Source organism: Macrotis lagotis, chromosome 6, assembly GCF_037893015.1.
Source record: "Macrotis lagotis isolate mMagLag1 chromosome 6, bilby.v1.9.chrom.fasta, whole genome shotgun sequence".
NCBI classification, from domain to species: Eukaryota; Metazoa; Chordata; class Mammalia; order Peramelemorphia; family Peramelidae; genus Macrotis; species Macrotis lagotis.
In genome coordinates, this window is record NC_133663.1 from 86,515,467 (window position 1) to 86,537,266 (window position 21,800).

The 21,800-nt window shown below is 33.7% G+C and overlaps 1 protein-coding gene across 2 annotated transcripts in view; it reads right to left on the reverse strand.

Moving 5' to 3' along the window:
* ICOS (inducible T cell costimulator) overlaps positions 1-12,557 on the reverse strand; it is a 35,324-nt gene extending 22,767 nt beyond the window's left edge. For both annotated transcript variants that reach the window (XM_074191570.1, XM_074191571.1), the window contains exon 1: positions 12,425-12,557. In XM_074191570.1, the coding sequence (XP_074047671.1) occupies positions 12,425-12,482 (58 nt within the window). In that variant the 5' untranslated portion in view covers positions 12,483-12,557. The remainder of the gene's footprint in view (positions 1-12,424) is intronic.
* Between the last annotated feature and the right edge of the window lie 9,243 nt (positions 12,558-21,800).

The following is a 21,800-nucleotide window of genomic DNA, read 5'->3' on the forward strand; positions in this document are numbered from 1 at the left end:
TCCAATCAGTTGCCAAGTCAGTCAGTTAAAAAGTATTTATTTAGTGCCTGCAGTGTTATATACTGCAAAGCAAAGCTCTGGGGAATACAAAGGAAGGTAATAGTCACGATTCTCAAAGAGCTAATAATATTATGGGCAAGACAACAGATAAACAATTATGTGCTGGGTTTGATTAAAGGAAAGATACTAACATAAAGGACATCAGGAAAAGTTTGTTGAAGAATGGAATTTTAGCTGAGACATGAAGGAAGTCAGGTAAGCTTAGAGGCAGAGATGAGAAAGGAGAACATCCTAGACATGAGGGGAAATCATCCATGAAAATGCCTTGTATGTGTATCTAGGGCCAGCTTAATGTGAATAAAGAATCCCCTGAAATGGTTAGATGGATTTAAATTCATATTTTGAAATTACATTTACATAAAAGTTTGGATTCCCAGATTCTGTTCTTGGAATTGTGATAGTACTGGTAATACAAGGATAAAAATGAAATAACCCCTACCTCAAAGAACATTCTAAGACTTAATCATTTTATCTATAAAATGGGAATTCAACACATTTCAATTAAACAGGGATCACTAATGATCTCTTTGTTATTAAACAAGTTAGTATTTCTTTATCTTCGTCCTTCTTGATCTCTCAGCAAAGGACTTTGCTAATTCTCTTAGGGCGCAAATCATGAATTTTTATATGTGTCCTTTATTTACTTCTGTGTATGTATTATATTCTTTGAGTAGCATATAAACTCCAAGGAGGTAGGGACTATCTCACTTTTGTCTGTGTTCCTAAGGTTTAGCACATACAGAGAAAGAACTTAAATAGGAGTGGGGAGAGAAGTCCATAAGCTTTTCTTGGTTGCCATATTGAACTTGCAGGGCATTATCTCTTTTAATATCTTATGTAGCCATATTTTCCCTAAATTCTATTTTTAAGTTGATTTTTGAAACTTATTTTGCTATTAATTGATTCAAAATATATGAAAAGATTTTTTGCTTGAGAACTTCCAGAAGGTTCTTAACAATTTATTCAGAGTCATGGTGACTGGGAAGGTTCCTTAAACATCTACATTATTTAATGACATGAGACAACGGCATTCTCTAAAATAAGACAGACCCATTTAATTTAATTCTGTTTACCAAATTCTCTGCAAGCAAATGGATTTTTGCACTGATGGGGTCTTCAGAAAAGCATATATTCAGTATAAAATTATTGATAGGAAAAAATGATCAATAATTAATAAGAAAAAGAGCTTATCAATTATAAGTTCATTGAGAACATTTGATTTTATTGATGGGAATGTAGCCTCAAACAGTATAGATCCTAACTTGCTTTCATGATCAGTGCACAAGAATCTACCGGATATTAGGCACTATGCTAGTTGCTGGGAATAGAAGCTCAAAGAATTATGCCATGCCCATGCCCAATAACTATTTTTGGTAGATGATTCTAATGACATTTTTTTATGTTTTTGCAAGGCAATGGGGTTAAGTGGCTTGCCCAAGGCCACACAGCTAGGTAATTATTAAGTGTCTGAGGTCAGATTTGAATTCAAGTACTCCTGACTCCAGGGCCAGTGCTCTATCCACTACACCACCTAGCCACCCCCCCCAATGACTTTTTTGATGAAGCTCTGGTCATGAGCATTTCTGAGTTTGGCCTAGATAGTCCTTATATTTACCCAGTCAATATGCCCAGTCTAGCATTGGACTGAAAGGGTGAGGGACTTTCCAGTTCATCAAGACTTGTCAGAGTTATTAGCTATTAGGACATCCTTCACAAATTAAACTAGGTCATCTCCATATCATGATAAGGCACAAGATTAGAGCTTCAGGAGGAAGCTTTAATACTTCTGTGGGAGGGGGAAATTTTTAACTTTTCAAGTATGCATCATGAGGAAAAAATGAGAAACCTTCCCATAAAAACTGTTTTGTTTTGAGGTGATGAAAAAACCCCACAGGTGTTAAACTCAGGTGGCCAGAACATCAAAGTAAAATTTTGCAGATTTATGTTCTGATGTCATTCACTACCTTGAGGTTTCTTTGAATAGTTGTTTTACCAGAAAGATATCATGAGAATGAATACATATGCCTGTCTTCCTAGCAGTATGAGTTAGGACTAGAGTATGAAAAAAGAGAGAATTTGCATCCATTACCTACTTAGAGGCAAGATGGTTGTCCATTCAATAACCCAAGCATCCCCCCCAAAAAGGTCCCTATTGCACAAATAGAACTGGCAGGAATTTAGTAGTAAATTCCTTCAAACCCTCTATTCTTTCATAATTATTCTTTTAAGCAAAGGCTCTAGTAGCAAAAACCCAAGAGTTCTGACCAGATCTGCATTCAAGATAGGGTTAAACTACTTATAAACTAGCAATTTGACTTTTGACTCAAATTTGAATACTCAAGTATTGAATTTGGAGTCAGAGGCTCTAGATTCAAATTGTGCCTATTTTGCTTACTATATGAGTAAACAGGTTATTTCCCCCTCTCTGGTTTCTTGGGTAGGAAAATGAGAGAGTTAGTCTAAATTAGGAGGTTTTAATTTTTTTTGACTGTGCCCTGAATTGCTTAGGTAGTCTGGTGAAACATTTTGGTCTCCTCCTCGAATCATTTGCTATTGCTATTGTTATTGTTGTTGAAGAAAATGCCAAATTTCAAGTTAGGAGTTAGTAAAAGCAAACTTTTTTTTCCTCATCTAAGTTCCCAAACTCCCTGAAACCTATCCATGTACCTTTGTTTAAAAACCCTTTATCTAAATGACTGTTAAGGTCTTTTTGAACCCTGACATTCTGTAAATGTAAAGGAGGTGAGCCTTTTCCCCTGTACACATAATAAATCCTTGTGCTCTAATACCAAGGAGAAAAATATAGTTAATTGATTCCCTGAAGAGCCTGCAGTTACCAAAATATCCAAGCTATTAGTGGCTGTCATTTTGAGGGGTGTCATTCCCAGTAGAAGCAGATGGTAATTTTGAAAAGTGTTAGCTGGTGAATTAAGCAGAAAGTTGGGTAGAGCCAGATCCCACTGTTTCAATACCTAAAATATGGTACAAACACACTTCAGGATACTATAGGCGCTGAGGGTATCTCTGCTTTGAGCTCTATTCCCTAGGGGCTACTTGGTGGGCAGGTACTTCAGATCTTTTCAAGAGTCTCCAAAACTGGGGGTACCTGCCAAGCAGCACCAGACAATGTCACATGGGAGCAACAGTTCTTTTCGGTCAATATACCTCCAGAGCTGAAGTTCTGGAAGAAGTTATCTCAAACTTCTTGTCTTGCTTTTAGTTATAAAAAAACAAATACAATGGAAGGAAGTTTCCACTATCTATCCTCTTTTAAAATTCTTCTTACACTTCTTTTAGTTCCCCTTCTATACTCTTAAGTTCCATGAAGCCATAAATTACTTAAATTGTCTGTGTAGCCTCAGTGTATATACCCAATCCCTTCTTCATAGAAGATAGATAGATAATAACTGTTAATTGAATTCTATATATCTATGGATATTTATACATGCTTGGGTGTATTTATACATATGTATACATATGCATAGAAATATACATATGCACACAAACATATGTATATTCATATATATTCAAGAGTTTCCTATACTTAATTCTTAATACAGAAGCCTGCAGGTGCTGACTATGTTACTTTGATCTAATCTTATAAAAGAACTTTTCAAGTTTTTAACAATTTGTTTTCAAACAATGGTTAGGGCAGAAAGGAAATGGAGGTTAGTGAAAGTAGGGGAGAATTGGTGAAGTTTCTAAAGCAAAATAGGAGAGAGAGAGAAAAAAGTAGGAAAGGATTTAAATTAACATCAACAAATATAAAGGAATAAAATGGTAAACTGGTGAAATGCTTATATTGTTCATTTTGATGAAGACATGAGCAAGGAGAGTGTCTAATAATTGCCTCATTATTTTTATTTTTATTGTTGTAGTTCTTGTTATAGTTGAGATTGTCTCCCTGGCTCACGAAGCTACAAATGCAGGGACCTCTCACAGAATTAGTCCACTACAAAAGCTTTGACCCTTCTCTGATTTAGGACAATTAGCCACTCCTTGAGCCCACTCCCTGGACACCCTGCCCTAGGAGGTTTATGATATTGGTGTAAGATTAGTACAAATACCAATTGACTTAGCCCTACTTCCGCTCAAAACCCTTCAGTTCAAACAATTCACCAGTTCCAGTAGCAAGAATTACAAATATGCTCCACCAGGTCCAGTTCAAAAAATGCTTTAAATAGCCTTACTATTTGAACCAAGTGAATTTCCTCTTGTTGAAAGGATTATCTGTTACATGAAGAATGCCACTTTAGAAAATCATTTTTAAAATATTGAATTGTTTTATTACTAACAAGTTGATATCCCTAGTTATCAGGCTCACTTATTTATCAATCAATCACTTTCTCAGTGATACTGAACTCATGTTTGAGGGTTTACAGATTTTAGGAAAGACATGGCCCCGCCCTTGTGGGGTTTAAATTCTAAAGGAAAAGTCCTACCTCCAAATTATCTGTGAAAATTCCACAAGTCTCAGTCATTATATTAGGCAAACCTTATAAAAGATATTTGAATCTCTCTGGTATCCAGTAGCAAAAAAAATCATAATAATAGTTCTGACATTGAAAATTAATCTCATCTATAATCAATATGAAATCTCAAATCTTAGTAAACAAGTATAGATATAAATTTAATAAATAAAATTAAAATTTTCCATTTAAATCTTATAATAAGTTAGTGAATTAAATAGATGGACTATGATTATCTCCAGTTTAAGATGAAAAATGAAGACTAAGAAACATGACTTGACTTGTTCAAAGTTATACAAATAGTGATTTGGTCATTTAATTCTAATCATGTTATTAATTTCATGAAAAATTCAACAAATTGACTGAATATAGCTAATGACAGTTTGACTTATTAAAAATATTTAATCCCACCATTCTTTTTGGGCATAGCCAAGATTTCTTTCTAATTTATGAATATAAAAATTAAAACAAAAGAAATCAATATATGCTATGTATGTCATAAGATTTTTTACCATAATTTGTGATTATTTCTATACAAACAAATGACTTTATTTCTATTAACAAGGTTGATAAAACTCACTGGTAAACTTTATTTTTGCTTTTTAAAATTAAAAGCAAAAAAAAAAATCCCTGGATTTTGACTAACAATAGTTTAGAAATACCCTTGGGAACTTGAACTGAGTAGGTCTTCTATATTTTCCAAAATAAAATAGTGAATTCCAATAAGATACTTTCAAGTGACATACTTGAAATAACTTGATAACAGAAAATGAAGTTGCTTCAATAAGCAAAATATAACTTTGGCTGCCATTTTTAAAGGAACAGAGCTGGTTACGACAAGAACAACAAAGAGATCCCACTTACAGGAAAAATTGTTGAGATTGTATTTGTTATTGTAAGCTATGAAAGATTCAGTAGGAATAATAACGCCATTTTATCCAAGTCCAATCAATCTTTTTTAAAAATCTAACTAAATATTCTTAGTTGACCTTAGTTGTGATCTTTGAAAGTCTAGCAAGGTCGTAGGTATTTCAGCAGTTAGACCCAAGATAAACATGTAAGCATCTATCTATCTATCTATCTATCTATCTCTCTATCTATATGTTTAATATATGGATATGTGTATACATGCACACACACACACACACACACACACACACACACACACACACACACATATATATATATATATATATATATATATATATATGTTTTTTTTAAACACACATTTTAATCCCTTTGCATGCTTTCTTTATTTCATGTTCATTCTTTGAGAATCTTATTGTATGGTAGTTATCTGAAATGATTTAATTTCCTATTTTCAATGTTTTACATTGTGATTAAAAATTTACCTATTCTCTGGGGCAGCTAAGTGGCACAGTGAATAGAGCACCTGACCTGGAGTCAGAAGGACCTGAGTTCAAATACAGCCTCAGACATTTAATAATTGCCTAGTTGTGTGACTTTGGGCAAGTCACTTAACCCCATTGCCTTAAATAAATAAAATTTCCAAAAAATTGCATATTGTCTTTTAAAGATTACTTGTACTTTGTATAATGCTTTATGATAAGATAAGACTAAACATCTCCTTTGATCCTCATCTATATGTTTGTGAGCTCTATTATTCAGATAAGGAAACTGAATCTCAGAAAAATTAAACAGTTTGCTGAAGGGTAATAGTCTGTAAAGGTCAAAATCAGAACTCCAACTCAAGTCTTCTAATTTCAAGTTTTCTGCTCTTTCTACTTTGCCACCTTATGATCTCATAAATTTTATTTTATTATCCTCATATTTTTAAAATTGGGTCTATAACCTATTTGTGCCTAGTGATAGCCATCTCTAGGATGGAGGAAGGGAGGTAAGGAAAATAAAGGGAAAAATTGCATCATAACTTTATTATATATTTAAAAGGAACAGCAATTTGTTCACGACAGATTTGAAGTATCATGTGCAATCATCTTTTATTAAAATTCTTGCTTTATCCCATAAATTAAAAAAATTAATAGATGTGGAAAAAAATGAGGTATAAATGATGGCTTAATTGAATCAGATTTTTTTCTACTTTTCAATATATCTGCTTTTATTTATTTTTCAAAATTATTAGAAGGGCCTTAGAAGGAATGTCAGAAGTCATTTAGATTAATACATACTTTAAAAAGGATCCTTCCCTTTTACTACATAATGGACAAATTTTACCTCTATAAAATGAGGATAATTGCAGCAACTCCCTCCCAGGATTGCTATAAAGATAAATGAGATAACATACTTTGCAAACTTTAGAGCACTATGTAAGTGTTATTATTGTTATGAATGCTATTTTTGCTATTATTCCATTCATTGATTTCTAGTTCTTCCCCCAATATCAAATAAAGTGAATACCTGTTTTATGGGAGATCTTTTCAAATACCTGAAGCTAGTTTTTATATCCTTCTATTCCAAGGATTCCCTTTTCTAGACTGATCTCCTCAACGGATCTCCATATGATGTGAACTATAGATCCTTCACTATCTTGGGAATTTTCCCAGAATATATTCCAAGGTTATCAATGCAAAGTTTTCCAAAAGTAGTCTTGTAAGAGCAGTTCTAGAGAATTATCACATAGCAGATTCAAAATATTACATTGGATCTGCTTGGAAATTTGCTCTAAAGGTGCATTTAACAACTCATCCATTCTTGCCCATTCTGTGTTACTTATGCCCATAGCATCTCATAGCTAAATGAATTTCCCAAATTACAAACATCATCAGGTCAATTATATGTCAAAAACTCTCATATTTGTTGCAAGTTTAGTCTAGACTCATCAACCTACCATTTAAGGCTCTTCAAAAACTGAATTTAAGCATCTCCTATATTGTACCCCAATGCAAACCCCAGACAAGCCAAACTAGATTCCTTATTGTCTCCTGAACTTGTCACATTTATTTCTAACTTTTTGTCCTTACTCATTCTGTTCTGTCCACTTGGAATACCCTCTCTCCCTTTTACTTATCATTCCATTTTTAGTCTCAAGGCTTCTCTGAGCATTGTAACCTATGAATACAGATTTCTTCCTTTTCTGAAATGCTTTAGCAATTGTTTTCCATGGTATTTGATTTGATCCATAATTATATATTTATTCATGTTGTTTTAAATATATGGGTCCTCTCTCTACAACCATAGTGGAGATAAATGTCTCAAATGATCAAGATCAGCCAGATTGATATCCTAGAATTCAGTGACTGTGTGTCACATTTCTTTTGTATCCCTTTCTGAATCTGGCATAGTTTAGGGCAGATTGTTGGCATTTGATAAATAATTATTAAATGAATAAAAATAAGTCTACTGGATTAATATGGAGTGGAGAGAACATTAAAAGGCTCATTATCTGGAGAATCAATGTGATAGAGTAGAAGGAACACTGACCTTGTCAGAGAATCTAAATTATAGTCCCAAATGCATTGCTAACTGGTTATATGCCTATGGTCAACCGAATTTAGCCTTCATGGTTTCCTCATCCATTGAATGATATATGCACTAGTAATAGCGTATGGTTATTGTGAGGAAAGAATTACACATATTTGAGTTCTTTGAGTTGTTATCACTACCTTATGAGAAGGATATTTACACAACATAATGTGCAAGTCATGGCTTATACATGATAACATGTTCTTCAATTATAAAGGACAACTATTAACTATCACTACTTTATGCTTTTCCCTTATAATATGTAAAGAAAATACATAAAATCTTTTAAAATAGCAACTAAGTGGTTCAACTACTTTGAGTTCAAACTCAAATACTTTTTATCCACAAATTCCTGGGAGGTTATTTAACCTCTGTATGTCTCAATTTCCTCTTCTATAAAATTGGAGATGATAATGACATCTATGTCACAGGGACTTCTTATGGAGATAAAAGAAGATTATATTTATAAATAATTAGAAAATCTTAGAGTATTATAAAAATGGTAACTTAATATCTTTATCATCATTATTGTCATTAAATCTTGTACAAAGTAATGCTTCCATGTGCAACCACTGAAGAAATGAAATGTGTTAATTATGCTAACATGTATATTAATAGCCTTTATTTAAGAAGCATGTTTTAGGAACAAAGTACCCAACTGTGTGTTGTGTGTGTCCATGTGTTTTTCCCAAGATGAGATAGACATGTTTGGCTTCCAATTTGAAGGTGGGAAACCTTTGCACAACTTGAATCCCATTTCATTTATAGACAAAGATGCATTTCTACTTTTAGCCCCGTGGGTACCAACTAGACCAAGAAAGAACAAAAGGTACTCTGTACTTAAACTCATTAACAAAACTGCCAGACAGTTTCTGACTGAAGAAGCTGTTATTGGGGATAGCGTGCTGCAGCAGATGATACATTAAGTGGAACAGTTGGGTGAGCTGTACACATGCTGAGTTGAGATATGTTACAAGCAGTTAGAACTTAGGAGAATGGATAAAACTTAGTATACAAGTCACTTGTGGCATAGATGCTATTTTTAAGAGATAACTTCTGTTTTCTCAGCTCAGTGTCAAGAAGAAGGGAAGTTTTTTCCTCTTTATGGGTAAGAAAAACATCAAGTATGAGAGGGAGTGTGTGGAGTGTATTCAGAGTCAAAATATCTGAATTCTAACCTCTGATCAGCCACTGATAAGATATATGGGTATCTCACTTAAACTCTAGGAACTTCAGTTATATCATTGGTAAATGTGGCGATAGTCAAACCATTCCTGACCTTTACCTAGGCTATGAAGATCAAATGGCATACTACACATGAAAGTTATTTAAATATTATAAAACTTGCTAGGCATGGTGACACATAATATAATCCTAGCTACTGGGGAGGCTGAGGCAGAAGAATTTCATAAATTTGGGGTTTCTGAACTACAACAGGAATAAACCAATAGTATATTTATACTAATTTCTGTGAGGTGTAAGGGGTTGGATACCTGGTTGTCTAAAGATCATAGGACCAGGTCAGAAATGGAGCATAGTAAAGGGGTATTGATCAGTAGGGAGAATAGAGCCCAAGAACTACCCATGTGCTCCAACCAGGAAGAGATGGGAAGATAGAGAGATCCATTGTGTGTGTGTATGTGTGTGTGTGTGTGTATGTGTCTGTGTTTGTTTGTTTGTGTGTGGTATGTTTTGTAAAGTTCTCTATGGATATGAGCTATGGGTATTAAACAATGAATCATCTATGTGTACATTGTTTCAATAAATGATCCTAATGCTTTATGGTAGAGGAAGGGATAACAGTGTTTTATTCCTGGCAGTTTCATCAATTAACCAATAAGCCTTTATTAAGTACCTACTATGTGCTAATCATTGTGCTAGAAATATAATGACAAAGACACAATAGTTGCTGAATAAGTGTTTATCAAATGATGAGTGAATGAATAAATGAAGCTAAGAAAGACTAACTTCCTAGTAGCCTTTAATTGCAGTTGGAAATTAGAAGCTACTTACTTAGTCAAAAAAAAAAAGTTATATAGGAATGAAACAAATATTTATTTAGTACCTACTATGAGTGAGATGTTGTGCTAAGCACTTTCCAAATATTTCATTTGATCCTCAAAACAAACCTGCAGGGCAGGTGCTATTATTATCCTCATTTTACAGTTGAACAATGTGAGGGACACAAATGTTAAATTATTTGCCCAGGGTCACATAAGTAGTAAGAGGTTGAGGTGAAATTTGAACTCAGGTCAGTCTGATTTAGAGCTGTATCTTCTGTGTTACCTAGATACTTATTGCTGTTCTGTGCACAATAGATAACAACTGTCATAATTAACAAGGCTTAGACTTAAATAATATTTCTTATTGGAGATCCAAAGAGAAATAGAATAAAAAAATTTTTCATTGATCAACTTGTGCTATTTAGCCTTATTATCATGACCTATATACAATTGTCCATTGAATTTCAAAACAAACTTGGGCAGCCACATGGAACTTACAAGTCCTGATCTCTTATTCCCTCCATTCCTACTCTATCCTTAATAAATATTTATCAAGTATCTACTAGATATTAGTCACTCAGGACACAAAGACAAATTGAAACAGCCCCTTCCCTCTAGAAGCCTAAATTATATAGGCTTGCTTCATTCTACTCCTGTTTTGAAATCTTTGAATTGTAGCTATTGTGCAAATCTAGAGAATCTGGCAGAACTTTTTTATATAAGCATCATTCTTGCTATTGCTATATGTCCTTAGTCACTTGTGCTTCAGTTTCTTTAACTATCAAATGAAAATAAGATGTTCCCTGGTGCTGTTTGTACTATGAAAATCAGTGTATAAATGTCAAAAGGATGCAAGGTTAATTGTACTCTAGAAAGATCAAACTTCTATTCAGAGTTAACAAATCGTTCTAGAGACTTGAAATACCCCAAATGAACCTGGGTCTAAAGAAGAAAAAATGATAATATTATCACAAGTAAGTTGGAGTCTAATTTACACATTTAGACTGTTGCAGAATCCTTTGTTGTTATTTGACTGTTCCTCAAAACAATGCATATAAGAAGTAAAAAGGAAAGTCAAAAATCCTTTTCAAATATAAGCAACCTGAAGCCAGGTCTTATTCATTCTTGGATCTCTTTCATCACCAAACATGGTGTCTTGCTTTTAGCATGATCTGAATCAATGTATCTTAAATAAATGCTTACCATCCAGGCTCCCTTCACCCCAACTAGTCAGATTTTCTTTGTTTATAGAGGAAGCACAATGTGTTACAATGGTGGCTGAGAAGGCATCCCCCAGAACAACCACAAGATCTGAGTGTCGTAAATACTTCATTGGCCTCAATTAATGAGGTGGGGTTTTTTTTCCTCCCTGTATTCTCCCTGATTCACCCAGTATCACCATAGTGCTAAGAACATACATTAGTGTCAAGATAGTCATTTCAAAATTTGGAGGCAAATTAAAGTGCTTGTCTCCGTACCACTCCAAAATATATTTACTGATGTGATTAATTCTGTCAAATTGTCTTCTTTCAATTCTGTTGTTAGCAGCATTCCCTTCTCATGTATCACTTCAGTTGTATGCCTTCCCAGCCATCAAGAATATGGCACAGAGTTGAAGAGAAAATAGAAATAACACAAAATGAGGCATCATCCACTGTTTTCTGAGTTAGAGGCAAGGACATTTAAATTTCAACTGTATTATAAAAGAGTCATGTGAGAATAACTTTGGGATCTTTTTATGATTTATAAATAATATTCACAAAATACCCACCCAAATACTATCTAAATATGGAAGTTTTTTTGTGAGTGCCTTGGGTATGCATTTTGTTGCTCAAAAAGTTTGTAATAACCAGTGTAAAGAGGGGATGTTAGTGGATTCTAAAATAAAAATATTCTCTTACCTTTATCATTCACCCCTTAAATTCTTGTTATAATGAAATCTAGTATCATCCAATGCCAAGGAAAACTGTGTGGCTAACTGGGTATTATGAGCCTCAGAACACAGGGAAAATGAAAATATCAAAATGTTCCTCCTCAAAGACCATTTATTTAGTTTTCCTAGACCATAAGAATTTCTATTCCAAATGTGTTATTTATTTTAAGTAAGTTAACAGTTTAAATCCTGTGGACAAAAGCCATTTTCACTTGTATCTCTATGGGAAAGGAAGAAAGTTGAATTCTATTTTTGAAAGGTAATTCCAAAAAGTTAACAAGAATGTTATGGCAGAGCTTATGCCATTTTCCTTAGCAAAAAGAAGACAACAACAGAGGTAATGAGTAATGGAAGTCCCAAAACTGAATCTGACCTCAGTGACAAGCTCAAAGTTGGGCATATAAATCTTCTCTTTTCCCAAGTTCATCTTTTAGACCTTGGCTTCCCTTGCCATAATGTTCTTAATCTCTTTATGGGTCATAAAATAGTAAGAATAGCATAGTAGGGACACTCACCTGCTAAAACTTTAGCCTTGAGGCAGAGGAGAAGAAAAAGTAAGATGTCTGTCTTCATATTTGCCTGAAACAGATGCTACCACCCTCTCTCAGGATTTTTCAAAGCTGACAGATGAATTCACGTCTTCAGTTGTTTTCTAAGCTCTAGGGAGGAAGTGTGTTAATAGTGGGGGTTGAGTTGAGAGTCTTGTAAAAGCAGTAAGTCAAAGGCTTTCACTTAGTTTCCAAAGGCTATATTGGTATTTTTGTGGCTTGTGAAAACCAAAGATAAATTTGTCCATGAATTACTGGCAGACTTATGTAGCGATGAAAAGTCTTTTCTAAGTATGAGAACACGTTACTGTGATACTGGACTCTTTGCCATAAAACACACAGGTATTTTTCCCAGTGTTAGTTATGTTTTCCTAGACATGCTATCCCTAAATAGACTCCCATGAGTTAATTATTAATTAATTAATTAACATAAATTAATGTTTCTTAGATAACTAAGTGATGAAGAATACTTATATTTCCACATATTCCCAATTATTCTGTTGATTTTAAAGTTGAAAGATAAGAAAAGGGGAAAGATAAGAAGAGGGAAGAGGAAAGTTATTCCCTCATTTTTATTCTGCCTAAAATTTATAAACCACTTTTCTTCAACAGTTTCATGGAATGAGTAGATGGAAATAGGTAATGGTATGTTCTTATTGGTGTTACTACCAATACAGTTAGCACCTTCTCTACAACTTGTGATCTTGTTAGTCGCTGATGGTTCTGTGAGGCCCAGAGTCAGCTAGAGATGAGTCATGCACTCATGTCTTCCTGGTCCTCAAGTCAACACATTATTGATGATACCATGCTACCCCTCTTAACATGAATTAGATGTGTGCTATTATCCTTATTTTACTGATGGAAAGGTGAATAACTGGCCAACAATGATAATTTGTAAATATATGACAGTTTGTAAATATAAGAACTAGTACTAAAATAGCATTGTCCTAACTCCAAGTGCAATGCTTTTCCACTATCCCATCCAACTAGAACAGTCAGAATGTGGAATGGTTAGGGTTCCATCCAATTCAGCAAATATTTGGTAAATAACCAACTTTATGAAAGGTGTTGTGGTGGGTTCTAAAAATAAAAACATGAAAAAAGATATTTTTTCCTAGACAGACATTAGTAGAAATGTAGGCAATAAAGAGAGAAATAAGGGTCTACAGTATAAACAAGGTCCCAAGCTTTACAATGATCACCATATGGGTCTTAATAGGAGGTAATATCTGGGGTTCAGGCTATAAAAATAGTCCAAGATACAAGAAGTTACATCAGTTTGCTAATCTCCATTATATCTAGAGTTATCCTCACCTACAATCTTTTTCTATAGTTTCTTCTGCTGGAATAGTCCAATTTCAATACTTACAATATTGAGAACTTCTAAAGAGTTTTGGAAAAGAGAATAATCAAGTAAGTTTTTTATGCCATTACTTGCTGCTGTCATGATGGTGACTGAGATCCTTTCTGAGTATGACTAGCCAGCAGATGCACACATATTTAATACCTTCCTATGGCAAATAGAAGGGAAACCTATGAAATCCTCTTAAAACTAGGCAATTCTTTTGTATTGAAATCCTTAAGAATAGAGGGAACTTAAGCTGAAAAAAAATTCTTCACAGACAATATTAATTCACCTAGAAAAGGGGAGCAAAGTGCTTAAATGGGGGGAAGAAATCTCTCTGATAAGAGTTTGGTATCAAAAATATAGGAAACAATAACTATATCTAAGACTAATAGTTATTAAAAATAGATAAATGATATAGACAGAATTCTCAAAAGAAGAAATTAAAAATATTCAAAACTGCTCCAAATAACTAATAGGTAAATGTAAATCAACACAACCCTGAAGTTTTATCTCATATTCTCCAAATAGGCACAAATGACCCAAAAATACAATACTCTGGATACACTAACAAATTATCGGTGAACTTAATTTGAAGTCATGTAAACTGACTAAAATGTCCATAGTCTTTGAACCAGAAACTCCATAGCTGAGCTTATGCCCCAAGGAAATCTTTAGATACTTCAAAATATTTATAGTAGCACCTTTTGCAATAGGTAAAAATTGAAAACAAAATGGATGCCTTTTCATTGAGGAATGGCTAAATAAATTTGTTGCATTAAGGGAATGTAGTTAGAAATTATGTGTGTAATGAATGAATAAAAGCATGGAAAGATTTTTTATGAATTGATAGAGATTAAAAAATAAACAGAACCAAGAAAACAATATTTGTAGTAACCACAATGTATTAAATGGAAAGAACAATTCACCAAAATGCAAAAGTAAATCTAACAAAATTATAAAGATCAAGGGTGACTCAAATGAAAACATATGAGAAGATACTTCCAATGTACTCCATTTTTGTTGAGGAGGAGGAAGGTCCAAAGATGTATCATTTAGCAATGCTTCAGACTATTGATCAATTATGCTGACATTTTTCTCCTTTCCAAAAAGCACTATTTGTCTTATGGAATGGTGTTCAGGGAGTGGGAGGAGAATATATAATAACATAAGATACAGCAAACATCAATAGACATCAGGAGCCATGCAATAGTGAAGAAAATGTTACCCAAGAATGGTCGCTAATTGAGATCCTATAGGAGTTCAATGGACAAAGAACTTTTCTGAGTAGAGATTAGGCTGACTAAACAGTAGGGGTAAAGCTAAATAAAGCAAAAATTTCCCCCTGTTGGATAATAGCTTAGCTGGTGGACCAAGGTGGGAAAAACTAGAGCTATCTAAGAGTCTTTGAGACCATGCTAAGTTGGGAGAGAGGGAGAAGAAAGGGGATACTATACGAAAACTTCATTTAGGTTAGAACAGAGGTTTAGTTACAATGATCTCTGGCAATTGACCTACATTATAAAATTTGGGTTTGGGCTTTGTAATTTGGGATGGGGGGGGAATAAATTTCATTCATACAAACTCCATTTTTCAAAGTATACCTCTCATGCCTCATTGTCTCAGAGAACAATCCCTAATAGCAAAGAATAAAAAAAGGAGGAAACCAATTCAGCAAAATTAACCAACTTAATGAAAATATTTGATAATGTAAGCAGGGTTTACACATCCATTGTCCTCCATCTCTGTAATAGGGAAGTATCTTTTCATATCTCCTCTTGGTACCAAGTTTGACTGTAATTTATTCAGTGTCAGTTATTCTATTTTTTTTTTCTTTTCAATTATACTGTCGCAATCATTGTACAGGCTGCTTTCCCTGTTCTTTCCCCTGGCTTTTATTAATTTATTTTTTATTGGTTCATATGTCTTTCCATGTTTCTCTTTATTCATCATATTCATCATTTTTTACAACATAGTGATATTCCATTATAATCATGTATCTCAACTTGTTCAGCTATTTCATAATTAATGGGCATTTATTTATAATTCTTTTTACTATCAAAAAAGGTATGGTATAAATGTTATGATGTATATGTCCCTTTATTTTTGTCACAAACCTCCTTGAGTCATAAACTTAGCAATCAAATTTCTCAATCGAAAGGCTTCTACATTTTAGTCAATATTTGCATAATGCTGACTGCTTTTAAAAATGTTGAGCTTATAGCTCTATCAACATTGCAACTGTGTGCCTATCTTTCCATAGTCACTCCAACATTGGCCACTTTCATCTTTTGTCTTCTTTGCTAACTTGATAGATATGAGGTGAAACCTCAGAGTTGGTTTGATTTGCATTTCTCTTATTTTCAATTTGTAGTACTCTTTTATATTATTGTTAATTCTTTGGATGTATTTGATTATATCATTTGGTACCCCATCTACTGGGTCTATTCATGTTTTAATGGTATTATCATAAAATTAGATTGGTCAAGCAAATGTCATATGGACTATATACTCTGTGAGATCAGGAACTCTTTTACTTATCTTTGTGTTATGTTGTAGCTCATAGGACAGTACCAAGCACATAAAAAATGCCTAATAAATTTTAATCAACTAAGCACACCTGCTTAAGGCGTATTTATCCTGGCATAGCCATGATTTTAGACAACAAGATGGCCTCTTTTGTTTACTATAAAAACTATGTCCCATTCTAGCATAGCTCCTGTACCACAGTGGTGATCAGTCACAGGTTGGTAACCCATCCAGCCTTTAATCTCCTGGCCAGAAATTACTTGAAACATCATCTTTTTCTCTACTACTATTTTGTTTAGGTCACCAGAAGAAGTCCCCAAATCCTGTGGCATATAAAAATTTCCAAAGAAATTAACTAAAACAAGTCTGAGCAAAGTTTTTTGTTGATACGTTGAGGGGAAAATTATGGAGAAAAATGGAAATTATGATTCTATTAAGATTGAACATGGATTAAGTCAGAAGGGTAAAGAAAGATGTGGATTATTATTATCTGAACCTCTTTGTCTTTTCACAAGTGCCTATTTTTCAGACATTTTTGGCCAAGTACCCTGTTTTATACTCTTGGCTAAGCATAATCTCTGAATAGTCATAACTTTTGACCTTAATTAAATTATACCTCAGGCTGAACTGTTTTTGCATGTGTTCTTTCTTTTTCCCCCTCAAATTTCCAAACATCACCAATCAAATTGCTTGTAGTTTCTAATATTCAGGTTACTTTTTAAATGTGACTGGAAATTTAACCTAGTAAAAGTTTCCATTCACCCCACAGGAAGTCTTTTTGTTTGTTTTTGTTCATTCTATGACTTACAAGTGTTTTGATTTGTATATGCAGATGCCTGAGGTGGTATGTGTGGGATGGAAACTTTGCTTTACAGAGAATTGAGTGGAATGTTTATTAATTCTTACCTTTCAGGCACTGAAGTTAAAACTAAATAAAAGCTCTCCTGGACTCTGCAAGTGAACACTATTTCTATTTCATAGTTTAACCTGGTTTCCTTCAAAATAGCTCCAACACCACCTTTTACATAAAACCTGATATTGCCTTCCCCAATTGAAGGTAAGTTTCTTCATGGCAGGGACAGTTTTGCTTTTTCTTCCCATCTCACTGCATAGCACAATGCCTGGCCACATTATAGTCACTTAATTAATACTTGTTGATGAATTGATTTATTGAAATATATTGTTTGTGCTACATCCTTCCACATGTCATAGGATTATTGATTTCCCATGCAAATTAAGGGGAGGTCATGGATAGAGCTCACAGAATCAAACCCCCTACATACACATACAAACACACAAATACAAATATGTTAAATTTGGACTTCATACAACCTTAGTGAAACTGCCACAACATGATTTGCCATCCTCAAGAAGAAACATGAAAGCAAGATGATTGCACCTATATACTGATGTTTTCTTGTGGGATGAAAATACAAGAGGTTAGCATATTTACTAAGATTATGCTTTCTTGATTATATTGTGTCCTTGGACTAGCAGGGAGTACAATTATTTAATTTTGCATCAGTGTATAGACTTATGTCACCAATAGAGAATTATTTTTACCACTGACTCAGATGATGAGATCTCTCCATTTTAGCAGATGGATTCTTGAGTAATTGTAGTGAAAAGAAACTGTCCATGATGCAGTTCTCAGAATTTAGTTAAATAAGTTCTTGAGTGACATTCCATCACTCTTCTGGAGGCCTATCCTCTTCAGGAAGACCTTCCAGAATTTGTTGTGCCTTTAGTAGAGCTTTTGAGAAAATTCAAATCCCTGAGGAGGTATCACTGTAAGAATTTAGTGGGATATTAAGGTGCAATAGCAATTCACTAAGGTTCACCCTTGGGTTATCTGGTTTTTTTCCATCTTTGATTGTAAGCTTGAAGAAAATTGAATTTGAAATCAATTTGGAATGTTTGGAAGTTCAGTTTGTTTTATTTTGTTTTTTTTAATGCCCAAAGTAATTGATTTATCCAAAAGAAATTCCAATATCCCTTTTGAGACAAGGCTACATGTTTTTAAAGAAGGTAGAATTCTACCTTATGAAGTATAACTACATAACTAGTTAACAGTTAACAAGCATTTATTAAGCTCTTACTGTGTTAAGTAATGTGGATAATTTTGAAATAAATATATGAGCACTTATATACTGAAATGAATGGGTTTTTTATAGTTCAAAGAAACTATGACAGGAGGCTATGCTATTAGTTCTTCTCATGCTCAGGACATTTTCTGAAGTACTTCATTTAGAATTGTTTCAGGGGTCGACTAGGTGGCGCAGTGAATAAAGCCTGGGCCCTGGAGTCTGGAATACCTGCGCTCAAATCTGGTCTCAGACACTTAATAATTACCTAGCTGTGTGGCCTTGGGCAAGCCACTTAACTCCATTTGCCTTGCAAAAACCTAAAAAAAATAAAAAATAAAAAAAAAGAATTGCTTCAGGACTTGTGGTTCAATCTTTTCAAAATATTCAATGGGGACAAATCTTTGTCTTTGGAGCTAGATTAAACTTTTGGAATCAGCAAAAGGTCATTAGAGCAAAGCTTAGTGAACAATAGAAATGGGAAATGCTTCCTGCCTATTTCATTAAAAAAAATAGAGAGCAATTTTGTAGCTATTTTTAGCAACACAATCCCACCAAATTGCTGAAATAAGCACATAAATCAAGGTTTTGAAAGAGAACTATCAATTTGGCATGGAAGTTCTATAAAAAATTTTGTGGGAGGGAGAGTTTCAACAATTTCTAGGCACACAAGGTTTTCATGTTCTGGTAGTCCCTAATTTTGTTTGGTGAGATGCTGTTTTGAAAAGTCTAAGGATTGGTAGTTTTTTTATCTTCCTTGAATTTTTATCGTGTTAGCCCTTGACAACCTCTTTACTAAGTACTGGTAAATTTTTAGAATCAAATTATAATAATTCCATGCTCATCAAAATCATTCATTTTCCTCACCATTAAGCTCCTTAAAGGTAGAGGTTATTGGAAATATAACATCTCAGATTTGGAGCTGCTATAGACCATAGAGAAAGGATACTGATTGCAAGCTTCCTCATTTTATAAATGAGAAAATTGAAGATCACAGAAGTGACATAATTTAGCCATGGTCACATAGCTAGTGTCTGAAGTGGAAGTGAGCATTAATATGCTTGAGATGAAAATGACTTAAGTCAAGGTACCACATTTGATTTAGTTTTATATTGTTTGGCAAAATAGCAATCAATTTAGATTGATCCCCAGGGCAAATGGTATGAAAGATTAGGGGGAAGGATGATTCATGGTGACTGTAGGTTTTCAAAGGATCAAGGTATCATGATTCAGTTGCATTTCAGGTACCTTATAGAAAATCTCTAGAAAAATTGGGATCATGGTCCCTAGGTTCATACAGATATTTCTCCAATGGGATTAAGGTTTTACTAATTTCAAATTCAGAACCTTAAGCCATTACAACAATGCTCTCTCTGAAATCTGTTTGCTACACTCATGGGCCTTCAGATAAGGGTTCAAACCGAGAGGCTGAAATTTAGTGAAAGTAATATAATAGAATTTTGTGGTGAAAGTGATATAACAAAAAGAAGTGAAAGAAAAGAGTCAATAAAGCATGGAAAAAAACCAGAAGTGGACAGAAGATGGCTTAAGAAAGAATAGAAAAGCAGGGCAACTTTGTTACAACTGTGCTAAATTTAATAAAGTCTTAAAATCAAAAAACGTTTCTTTTGTTTCAGGTATTATGCTAGACACCAAAGATAAAAAAGATTAAAAAGTGAAATAATTCCTGAAAACTGTTCATAACATTTTCATAGTTCTAAAGACCACTCATTTTTATCTTCTTTCTGAGTTAGGTTTCTATTAGTGAAAAAATGAATTCCTTGGATAAAAGTATTGGAATTCACACTATTTGAATATATAACATATTCAAATATAATATATTTGGGTCTAGCCCAAAGGGGACATATATATATGTATATATATATATATATATACATATATATATGTAAAATAATGGATCCAGTCCAAAGGAAATATAAAGTGTGAATTAGAACAATACCACCATCTCAAGAGATTCATTGTTCCCACTAATCAGGTCCAACTGGATATTGAAATATTCCAATTTGTTGTTTAAGTTTGTAATAAAAATTAAAACAGATATTTTTAAAAGGAAATGAATTGGGAGTTTCTTTTATTACTTGAGAGGGTTCAATTTGTAGAGGGAAGCAGCATGTTGTTTCCAAAATTGACAAAGTGTTTTATGGAAAACATCAATAAAGCTATTTAAAAAAAGAAATGATAGTCTTTAACTCAACAATGACATATAGGGAGTGAGCAGTAGTGTCTACTGTTTGATATTACTTGAGGTTCTTGTTTTGTGTTTTTTTTTTATGTGAATGACTGACACCTACTGGCATAATCAGTAATGGATTTTCAGGGATGTTTTGATTGTTTTGTTTTTTTCAGAAGAAAAAGGAAGTATTATCTTGGACTGAGGGGAAGAGGGAAAGAAGCACCTGTTCTGTATAAGTTAATAGTCACTTGCCTTTATGAGTTAGGTAGTTATGGGTGCTAACTTGTAGTATTTTGAAATTATATGGAAGGAAGATGACAGGATGCCTAGGACTTAAACTCATAAGACATCAGTGAATTGAGCCCTGAAGATTCATTATACCTAAAGAAGCTTTGAGGTATTCTAGATAAAAAGTTTCTTAGCTTGAATCTGTGAACTTGATTTTTAAACATTTTTCTTAACTATTTTTGATATAATTGGTTTCCTTTGTAATCCTATGTATTTCATTGTTTTCATTTAAAATATTATTCTGAGAATGGATCCATAGACTTCACCAGACTGCCAAGGGGGGGGGGGGTCCATAATACAAAAAAAAAATAGGTTAAGAACCCCTGATCTAGATGGAGTTAGATGAAGAACATATGTGAAGGCTGAAAAGAGGTTTCCACTGGACAGAACAAAGAAAGGCAACAGGGAAAGAAAGTGTTCTCTTGGAATCAAGGTTGGTAATGGAAGATAATTTGAAATAAGGACTGGATCAAGTGATCATAAATTTAGAACTTAAAGGTTAAGGATTGTTAAATCAACTCTCCTTTTGGCAGTTGAGGAAATGGAGACCCAGAGAAGCTAAGGAATCAGCTTAGTTTCTGAGATGGCATTTGAACTTGGGTTATCTTGAGCCTGAGTCTATTACTCTACCTACTATTTCATACTGATGATAGAGACAGAGGACATGTGCAAAAAATCTTGGAATCAGACAAACGGAAGAGAGTGCTGGCAGAAATTAGAAAAAAAAAGTTGTGCTAGATGTTAGGGACACACAAAACAGCTAAATGGTCCCTGCCCGAAAGGAGCTTGTATTCCATTAAGGGAGACAACATATACACAAGAAAGTATATACAGAATAAATATGAAATAAATGTAAAGTAATTAGGGGAAACATTTACTAGCAACTGGGGGGATTCAGGAATA